Genomic DNA, 10,236 nt, shown 5'->3' on the forward strand with positions numbered 1-10,236 from the left:
TGTGTGTGTGTGTGAGAGTGTGTCTGTGTGAGAGAGAGTGTTTGTGTGTGTGTGTGTGTGTGAGAGAGAGACAGTTTCTCCGAGTGTGAGTCCGCTCTGGAACCCCAGATATAAATTAATAAAGCAGTACTGGTTGATGTGTGATGTAGGTGTAAAATCAAAGCAGTTATGGGGTCAACATTTATCCCAGCTATATTAATTCATAACTATACAGGGGATAGAAGTCCATGCATAGCAGTTTGACCCGTTCCAGGTTTTACTATGGGCTCGCTTAGCCACAGTGCACAGGTGACAGGCTCAGGTGTGTCTTATTAAACTCGCAGTAAAAGCAGGAATGGGTCACGCTGCTGTGCATCCGCTCTCATTTCCAGACCTCTTACACAGCACTCAGTTTTAGTGTATTTATAGCAATGCTAAAAGAAACCCCTTTATCACACGACTTGAAAGCGTGTGTGTGTGTTGTGGTTTAGTTCTGCACCAGCTGCTGTCTCAAGGGGCTGATTCGTGCTTCAGGGGGTGAAGGGTCAAAGTCTGAGGCTGCAGTTTAGGCAGGAACAGTCTGTCCTCACCGCCCCCCTCCCCTCTGCTCCAGAGACAGTCAGGAAGGGTGGAGCAGCAGATGTCCCGTCCCCCCCCCGAACTCCAGGTCCAGCTCCTTCGCTCTCAGTCCTAACCCCCGTTGTATTAATAGACTGTCCAGAGAGACACACCCATGAGCTCGTCTCGTCTTTGTGTTTCAATCAGCGCTGGGCTTGTGTTCCAAAAACCAATGTAAACGTATTACAGAAACGAACAAAGAAAAAACTAATCTCTCCTCGATAAACCTGTTGCTCTGCCATCGTCACTTATTAGTAATAATAGGTAGTAAGACCTCACCTAGAATATTGTGTTCAGTTCTGGTCACCTCGTTACAAAAAGGATATTGCTGCTCTAGATAGAGTGCAAAGAAGAGCAACCAGAATTATCCCGGGTTTAAAAGGCATGTCGTATGCAGACAGGCTAAAAGAATTGAATCTATTCAGTCTTGAACAAAGAAGACTACGCGGTGATCTGATTCAAACATTCAAAATCTCAAACTGTATTGACAATGTCGACCCAGGGGACTTTTTTGACCTGAAAAAAGAAACAAGGACCAGGGGTCACAAATGGAGATAAAGGGGCACTCAGAACAGAAAATAGGAGGCACTTTTTTACACAGAGAATTGTGAGGGTCTGGAACCAACTCCCCAGTAATGTTGTTGAAGCTGACACCCTGGGATCCTTCAAGAAGCTGCTTGATGAGATTCTGGGATCAATAAGCTACTAACAACCAAACGAGCAAGATGGGCTGAATGGGGCCTCCTCTCGTTTGTAAACTTTCTTATTTTCTTATGTTCTTATTAACGAAAGTCTTCTGTACAAATTTACACATTTTATATATTTAAGAAGGATAAAAACCTTTGAGATATACGTCTCGTTTAGAAGGGGGGTCCTGACCGGAGAAGGCGATACCAAATAACATTATAAAATCACAGCAACGAAAAGACAAACCATTCAAACAGGAAAAAACTAAACTTCAGATGAAATCCTATGTGCTGCACATGATCCTGCTCAGAGTCCAGTATCTACAGGATCTGCAGCCCTGGTCAGGGTTCAAATGAATATTTATTTCCGAGTGATTTTTAAAAAGGTATTGCGAAGAGGCTGTCTGGAGTGTAATGGACGGTCCTGGTTTCAGACCTCATTCACGCGTCGGTTTTCTTTGCTTGGTATCTGTTTGTCATTGCTGAATTCTAGAAACGCTGAAAGAAACTGAATAAGGTTTAGACTGGGAGGCTTTTTCAGCGTCTGCACGAACCCGATCGCTTTTACCACTGAATCTGTTTCAAGCAGCATTACAGTGACTGCTTGTCCCGTTATTTAAAACTCTCCACGTCCACGCGGGAACGCTAAAACTAAACTCACCGTTGGACGGTCTTTTGTCGACTGGAAAGTCTTTCACGATTGACTGAGAGAATGACGGCTTGTTTGCGTTGGAATTATATTCCGTTGGGAATTCCAGCACTGGGCTGTACTGGTTTATACTGGGAGTTTACTGGTTTAAAAGAAAAACAAACCCTGCAAATTCCACTTGACAAATGAGTGTCTGCTTCTGTCTGCGCTGCTGTTGTAATGACTCCAAAAACTGTTGTGACGACTCCCAAGAAATATATAGATTTTATTACAATTATGAAAACACAGAACGACGCCCCCTTTTTCCAAACGGAGATCAAAGTTATCAAACAGTGTGGCGGTCAGTTCCTGTTGATCAGTTTCTTCAGAGGAATCGGAATGGATATTTTAGAGTTGTAATAATCACTGTGATTGTTCAGCAGTTTAATCGACTCACAAACAGCGGCTTCAGTTGAAGTCACGTGTCGCCGCTGTTGTGAGAAGCTCATTTTAACAGAACGCAGCTCCACTGCAATTCTGATCAGAGGTGACGTGTCGGAATTGATTAAAAGGGATACGGGAATTGGTTTTAAAAAGGAACTGGAGATGGCATCGAGAAACAGGAAGTGACCCTCAACCCTAATTATCAAACAGGAAGGCACAGTATCGGAAGTCACAGTTCTGAAAGTCCCCAGCCGTGTTGCTATGGCGACGTATCTGCGCAGGGCGGAACACTCGTTAGCCAATGAGATCGCTCCCTCTGTCCTTGCCGTTTCACAACACGCATCTTATCACAGTAAGAGACAGGAGCACACCACAGACTCAATTCTAGATTTAAAAAAAATTATAATAATTTTGATTGTTCTTATTAATAGTCCCGGGAGTGGATTTAGAAACTTTTTGCAACTTTAGCAGAAAGAAAAAAAAAAAAGAGAGAGATTACATATTTTACAACTTTTAACAAAGTACATAAACAAGAGGCTAAAATCATTGCTGTTTGGAAACAGGTACAGATTCAGCCAGCTGTAATACAATACATTCGTATAATGAAAATATATATATATGTATATTTAAAGTCACTTGTAAACTAAAGTCTTTTTTCAAGCTTACAATCTTCCGACAGCTATAATATAAAACATTTTTATAGTAAATAAAAAAGGCACGTATTGATTCTTTGTTTAAGTCACTTCGTTGTAAAATCCTAAAATGGTCCAGATAGTTAATTTAGCTGAGAGAGTAGGATGAGAGAGAGGATACACACTAAGGGGGAGATGGAGAGAGAGAGAGAGAGAGAGAGAGAGGGAGGTACTGTTTAATATAGAGGGAGGAGGGATACTGTTAGTATTAAAACATTTCTTTGTCTGTATATTTGTCTGTATATTTGAGTCGGGTATGCATGTATGTGCTTTGGCAACACAATAATTTTTATTGTCATGCCAATAAAGCCAATTTGAATTTGAGGGAGAGAGAGAGGTTACAAACTACAGAGGGATAGATAGAGGCAGGGAGAGAGGGTAACAAACGAGAGAGAGAGAGGGGGGACGAGAGAGAGAGGGGGAAGAGAGAGGCTAACAAACTACAGAGGGATAGATAGAGGGTTACAAACGAGAGAGAGAGAGGGGGGGAGAGAGAGAGGGTTACAAAACTACAGAGAGATAGAGAGGGAGAGAGGGTTACAAACTACAGAGAGATAGATAGAGGCAGGGAGAGAGGGTAACAAACGAGAGAGAGAGAGGGGGGACGAGAGAGAGAGGGGGAAGAGAGAGGCTAACAAACTACAGAGGGAGAGATAGAGGGTTACAAACTAGAGAGAGAGAGGGTTACAAACTACAGAGAGATAGAGAGGGAGAGAGGGTTACAAACGAGAGAGAGAGAGGGGGGACGAGAGAGAGAGGGGGAAGAGAGAGGCTAACAAACTACAGAGGGATAGATAGAGGGTTACAAACGAGAGAGAGAGAGGGGGGGGAGAGAGAGAGGGTTACAAAACTACAGAGAGATAGAGAGGGAGAGAGGGTTACAAACTACAGAGAGATAGAGAGAGGCAGGGAGAGAGGGTAACAAACGAGAGAGAGAGAGGGTTACAAACGAGAGAGAGAGAGAGGCAGGGAGAGAGGGTTACAAACGAGAGAGAGAGAGGGGACGAGAGAGAGGGGGAAGAGAGAGAGAGGGTTACAAACTACAGAGAGATAGAGAGAGGCAGGGAGAGAGGGTTACAAACGAGAGAGAGAGAGGGGACGAGAGAGAGGGGGAAGAGAGAGAGAGGGTTACAAACTACAGATAGAGAGAGGGGGAAGAGAGAGAGGGTTACAAACTACAGATATAGAGAGAGGGGGAGAGTGAAGGCACGAATGGAGTAGCGTTCAGGACGGAAGGCAGGAAGTTGGAAATGCACGGAACATCCTTCCAGCTCTCCTGCCTGACGCACCGCGATGCCGGCGCTGGCGGAGCGATCGCTCTTCTGCGTCTCTGCGCCTCGGTTCTTTGGTCTCGGTGTCCCGGTCCTGGATGGTTGGTCTCGGCTCGGGATCGGGGATTTTTGGCACGTAGCCGCGATGTCTCTCCCGCAGTACAGAAGCGAACGCAGTTTGAGAAGCTCTCTCAGAAGGACAGCGCATCAGTACACTGAGTAACGAACAGAACGGCAGTGGGGGAGCGGCGGCGGGTTGTTGTGCAACTTTGAATTCCAACCGCTGAGGAGCGAGGGGACCGACCGGAGGCTCTCATTGGTTCCCAGCTGCCTGGCCCCGCCCCCCTCAAGCCTGCAGTGTCCTATAGGAGAGCTTGCCCTGTCCAGCGGAGGGATACTGCCAGAACAGCCAGAATCTGAGCAGGCTGGTGACAATGCCAGGGGTGTTAGGAACCTGAGGGGGAGGGAGAGGGAGAGAGAGGGAGAGGGGGTTTAATATATTCTGAAAAACAATTTGGGCAACGTTACGACTGGTTGAGAGTGGCTTCGTGATTTATAATCAGTTACAGAATACCTGTTGCACAGTGTGTGCTGTGTGTGGCAGGCTACGCAGTGTGTGCTGTGTGTGGCAGGCTGTGCTGTGTGTGGCAGGCTGCACAGTGTGTGCTGTGTGTGGCAGGCTACGCAGTGTGTGCTGTGTGTGGCAGGCTGTGCTGTGTGTGGCAGGCTGCACAGTGTGTGCTGTGTGTGGCAGGCTGCGCAGTGTGTGCTGTGTGTGGCAGGCTACGCAGTGTGTGCTGTGTGTGGCAGGCTACGCATTGTGTGCTGTGTGTGGCAGGCTGCACAGTGTGTGCTGTGTGTGGCAGGCTGCACAGTGTGTGCTGTGTGTGGCAGGCTACGCAGTGTGTGCTGTGTGTGGCAGGCTACGCATTGTGTGCTGTGTGTGGCAGGCTGCACAGTGTGTGCTGTGTGTGGCAGGCTGCACAGTGTGTGCTGTGTGTGGCGGGTCTCACCATGATGTACAGGTCGTTGAGCTGCAGGCCGTACAGAGTCCAGGAGGTCGAGGTGAGAAAAGTGGCCACACAGAGTGGGAACGAGAGGCACTCAGTGGAGCGGGACTTCAGGATCTTAGCCTGGAGGGAGAGAGAGGGGGAGGGAGGAAGGGAGGGTTTTGCAGTGTGACTCAACAGAAAGAGAGAGGATCACAGAGACGTCTTACAACAACAACAACAAAACTATCCAGTGGTGAAACACAGCGAGAGTTAGAGTCCAAGGATGGCAATAACACTCCCAAATGCATAGCAATTCGATCCACTCGATTTACAGCGAGTCTAATAAGCCCCACCTGAGCTTCACATACACGCTGGGGCTGATCAAGCTCGTAGCAATGGGTGAAAATGCTCTGCGACAGGAGTCTTACTTCCATCCCTGGAGTATCTCCCTCTCCAGCAGTAGGCTCTTACCAGGTCCGCCAGAGGGGAGAGGTACATGCTGATGGTGAACACGCTGCAGAAGAGGCCCAGCTGGCTGAGCCGCGTGCTCAAATCCGGCACCTGGACTGAGAAGTAAAAGCAGGCCGAGCACAGCACTGCCGAGGCCAGCCCAGTCTGCAGCAGAACCTTCCTCTGAAAGAGCAGAGCAAACACAGGGGCACCTGCGATGAGAAAACAACACAGGACTAACACAGGGGCGACCGCGATGAGAACACAACACAGGACTAACACAGGGGCGACCGCGATGAGAACACAACACAGGACTAACACAGGGGCGACCGCGATGAGAACACAACACAGGACTAACACAGGGGCGACCGCGATGAGAACACAACACAGGACTAACACAGGGTCGCCCGCGATGAGAACACAACACAGGACTAACACAGGGGCGACCGCGATGAGAACACAACACAGGACTAACACAGGGGCGACCGCGATGAGAACACAACACAGGACTAACACAGGGGCGACCGCGATGAGAACACAACACAGGACTAACACAGGGGCGACCGCGATGAGAACACAACACAGGACTAACACAGGGGCGACCGCGATGAGAACACAACACAGGACTAACACAGGGGCGACCGCGATGAGAACACAACACAGGACTAACACAGGGGCGCCCGCGATGAGAACACAACACAGGACTAACACAGGGGCGACCGCGATGAGAACACAACACAGGACTAACACAGGAGCGACCGCGATGAGAACACAACACGGGACTAACGCACAGGAAACTGCAGGAGAGAAGGTGCACCTTTTCCACGGAGTAGAAGAAGTAGGCCAGCATGTAGGCGGTCTGCAGCGTGGCTCCGATCAGATTGACAGTAATGAGAGTCCAGTCGTCCTTCAGAAGGCCGTAGTAGAGCCAGCCCAGGTTACTGAGGACAGAGGGACAGAGAGACAGGGTTCAACACTGTGAGAGGAGAGCAGAGAGAGAGAGACACACACTGAGAGGAGAGCAGAGAGAGCGAGAGAGAGACACTGAGAGGAGAGCAGAGAGAGCGAGAGAGAGACACTGAGAGGAGAGCAGAGAGCGAGAGAGAGACACAGAGGAGAGCAGAGAGAGAGAGAGACACTGAGGAGAGAGAGAGACACACTGAGGAGGACAGCAGAGAGGGAGAGACACTGAGAGGAGTGCAGAGAGAGACACACACTGAGAGGAGAGCAGCGAGAGAGAGACAGAGAGCCACACTGAGAGGAGCAGGGATAGACAGCCACAGACACACACTGTGAGAGGAGAGGAGAGCAGCGAGAGAGAAACACACACTGTGAGGAGCAGGGAGAGACAGCCACACAGACACACACTGTGAGAGGAGAGGAGAGCAGCGAGAGAGAGAGCCACACTGAGAGGAGAGCAGCGAGACAGAGAGAGAGCCACACAGTCCTGACCTTTTTCAATGAATGTTTCTTACTTGAGGTTGGTGGTGAGGAAGGGCAGGAGCTGAACATTCTCTGTGCTTCGGGAGAAATACATCTTCCGCAGGTCTGACCTGGAAGGGTTAGAGAAGAAGAGACAGAAAGGTGAGGACGAGAAGGGAGAGAGGGGAGAGGAGTGATGGGGACAGGACAGGGCAGGAGAGAGGGGAGTGAGGATGGAGAGGGGAGAGGAGTGATGGGGACAGGACAGGGCAGGAGAGAGGGGAGTGAGGATGGAGAGGGGAGAGGAGTGATGGGGACAGGACAGGGCAGGAGAGAGGGGAGCGAGGATGGAGAGGGGAGAGGAGCGATGGGGACAGGACAGGGCAGGAGAGAGGGGAGCGAGGATGGAGAGGGGAGAGGAGTGATGGGGACAGGACAGGGCAGGAGAGAGGGGAGCGAGGATGGAGAGGGGAGAGGAGCGATGGGGACAGGACAGGGCAGGAGAGAGGGGAGCGAGGATGGAGAGGGGAGAGGAGTGATGGGGACAGGGCAGGGCAGGAGAGGGGAGCGAGGATGGAGAGGGGAGAGGAGTGATGGGGACAGGGCAGGGCAGGAGAGGGGAGCGAGGATGGAGAGGGGAGAGGAGTGATGGGGACAGGACAGGGCAGGAGAGGGGAGCGAGGATGGAGAGGGGAGAGGAGTGATGGGGACAGGACAGGGCAGGAGAGAGGTGAGCGAGGATGGAGAGGGGAGAGGAGTGATGGGGACAGGGCAGGGCAGGAGAGAGGATGGAGAGGTGAGAGGAGCGATGGGGACAGGGCAGGGCAGGAGAGAGGGGAGCGAGGATGGAGAGGGGAGAGGAGTGATGGGGACAGGACAGGGCAGGAGAGAGGTGAGCGAGGATGGAGAGGGGAGAGGAGCGATGGGGACAGGACAGGACAGGGCAGGAGAGAGGGGAGTGAGGATGGGAGAGGGGAGAGGAGTGATGGGGACAGGGCAGGGCAGGAGAGAGGGGAGCGAGGATGGAGAGGGGAGAGGAGCGATGGGGACAGGACAGGAGAGAGGGGAGCGAGGATGGAGAGGGGAGAGGAGTGATGGGGACAGGACAGGGCAGGAGAGAGAGGGGAGCGAGGATGGAGAGGGGAGAGGAGCGATGGGGACAGGACAGGGCAGGAGAGAGGATGGGAGAGGTAAGAGGAGCGATGGGGACAGGGCAGGGCAGGAGAGGGGAGCGAGGATGGAGAGGGGAGAGGAGTGATGGGGACAGGACAGGGCAGGAGAGAGGTGAGCAAGGATGGAGAGGGGAGAGGAGTGATGGGGACAGGGCAGGGCAGGAGAGAGGATGGAGAGGTGAGAGGAGCGATGGGGACAGGGCAGGAGAGAGGGGAGCGAGGATGGAGAGGGGAGAGGAGTGATGGGGACAGGGCAGGGCAGGAGAGAGGGGAGCGAGGATGGAGGGGAGAGGAGCGATGGGGACAGGACAGGAGAGAGGGGAGCGAGGATGGAGAGGGGAGAGGAGCGATGGGGACAGGACAGGGCAGGAGAGAGGGGAGCGATGGGGACAGGGCAGGGCAGGGCAGGGCAGGAGAGGGGAGCGAGGATGGAGAGGGGAGAGGAGCGATGGGGACAGGACAGGGCAGGAGAGAGGGGAGCGAGGATGGAGAGGGGAGAGGAGCGATGGGGACAGGACAGGGCAGGAGAGAGGGGAGTGAGGATGGAGAGGGGAGAGGAGTGATGGGGACAGGACAGGGCAGGAGAGAGGGGAGCAAGGATGGAGAGGGGAGATGAGTGATGGGGACAGGACAGGGCAGGAGAGAGGGGAGCGAGGATGGAGAGGGGAGAGGAGTGATGGGGACAGGACAGGGCAGGAGAGAGGGGAGCGAGGATGGAGAGGGGAGAGGAGTGATGGGGACAGGGCAGGGCAGGAGAGAGGGGAGCGAGGATGGGAGAGGTGAGAGGAGCGATGGGGACAGGGCAGGGCAGGAGAGAGGGGAGCGAGGATGGGAGATGGGAGAGGGGAGAGGAGTGATGGGGACAGGGCACGATAGAGAGGGGAGCGGTGAGGGGGGAAAGGTGAAAGCGAGGATGAGAGGTGAGGGGGGAGGATGGAGAGAAGGGGAGAGAATGGGCAAGGGAAAGAGACAGAGGAATCACATCACAGAAAACCCATCTGCAGTACAGTAATCAGAACAACAAAGCCAACCGGAGTGGGGAAAAAACACGGCCATATATATGTATTTTAACATATAACACGGACATCGTGCAGCTTATTGAACACAAACTCACCATAAAGTTTAATTTTACTAACACGGACATCGTGCAACTCAAATCTGGGGCAAAATCTACCCAACACGATTACAACGACCTATTATTATTATTATTATTATTATTATTATTATTATTATTATTATTATCGCTTGGCCGGGTAAGTTTTAGCTTTAGACAGACCAAACAAACAAACTAAACTCGTGTAAAATGAATGTGTAAGTTCCGATTTCAAACGCTAGCACACGCGTAATGAAATACGGCCACGTCACACCGAGTAACCATCAACACAACACGCAGCGAGCCTGCGACTGCACTGAGAGCAACGCGACCCGTCCGACTGTCAGAGAGTGCAAACCGAGAACCACGGAGGTTATACATTCAAAAATAAATATATCAAGCAATGCATCAACTACTCACAGTCCCGTGGAAAACATGCAGACGGTGAACACGATGCAGGCCCATGACAGCAAATGCACCAACTCCATAAGCTGCAGAAGTTACTTCCTTGCTAATTATTATTATTATTATTATTATTATTATTATTATTATTATTATTTTTATTGAAATCGATCAATGGAACACATGAAGCACGATATTAACCATGAAAACATTCAGAACACACACAGGTAGAAAATTATTACGTGGAACTACAGGAAGTAATACTATAAATAATGGGCGGTCGGTCCCTCGCTTGTCTGGCAACTAAATACACGTTGATAAAAAAAAAATACAATTAATGACTCTATTGTGCAACGCTTTGTTTGAACCACTTTTACCAGCGGTGTT

At 51.0% G+C, this 10,236-nt stretch overlaps 1 protein-coding gene across 1 annotated transcript; it reads right to left on the reverse strand.

Annotated features, from left to right (window-relative positions):
* Positions 1–2,177: 2,177 nt before the first annotated feature.
* On the reverse strand, positions 2,178–10,236 carry LOC117970777 (sugar transporter SWEET1-like). The gene is made up of 6 exons (XM_059019925.1): positions 9,868–10,236; positions 7,236–7,313; positions 6,578–6,701; positions 5,782–5,943; positions 5,332–5,451; positions 2,178–4,772 (listed from the first exon to the last, which is right to left on the reverse strand). The coding sequence occupies exons 1-6, from the start codon at positions 9,933–9,935 to the stop codon at positions 4,665–4,667; spliced, it is 660 nt and encodes a 219-aa protein (XP_058875908.1). The 5' UTR covers positions 9,936–10,236; the 3' UTR covers positions 2,178–4,664.

The sequence above is a fragment of the Acipenser ruthenus genome, unplaced genomic scaffold, assembly GCF_902713425.1.
Source record: "Acipenser ruthenus unplaced genomic scaffold, fAciRut3.2 maternal haplotype, whole genome shotgun sequence".
In the NCBI taxonomy this organism is placed as follows: Eukaryota; Metazoa; Chordata; class Actinopteri; order Acipenseriformes; family Acipenseridae; genus Acipenser; species Acipenser ruthenus.

Bases quoted from the DNA above. Each gene is read 5' to 3' on its own strand.
- LOC117970777 (XM_059019925.1), bottom strand. From the start codon at position 9,935: ATGGAGTTGGTGCATTTGCTGTCATGGGCCTGCATCGTGTTCACCGTC. The intron at 5,944-6,577 runs GTGCACCTTCTC...CTGCTCTTTCAG, and splicing joins TCTTCTACTCCGTGGAAAAG to AGGAAGGTTCTGCTGCAGAC. The intron at 4,773-5,331 runs GTGAGACCCGCC...CCTCCCCCTCAG, and splicing joins TCAACGACCTGTACATCATG to GTTCCTAACACCCCTGGCAT.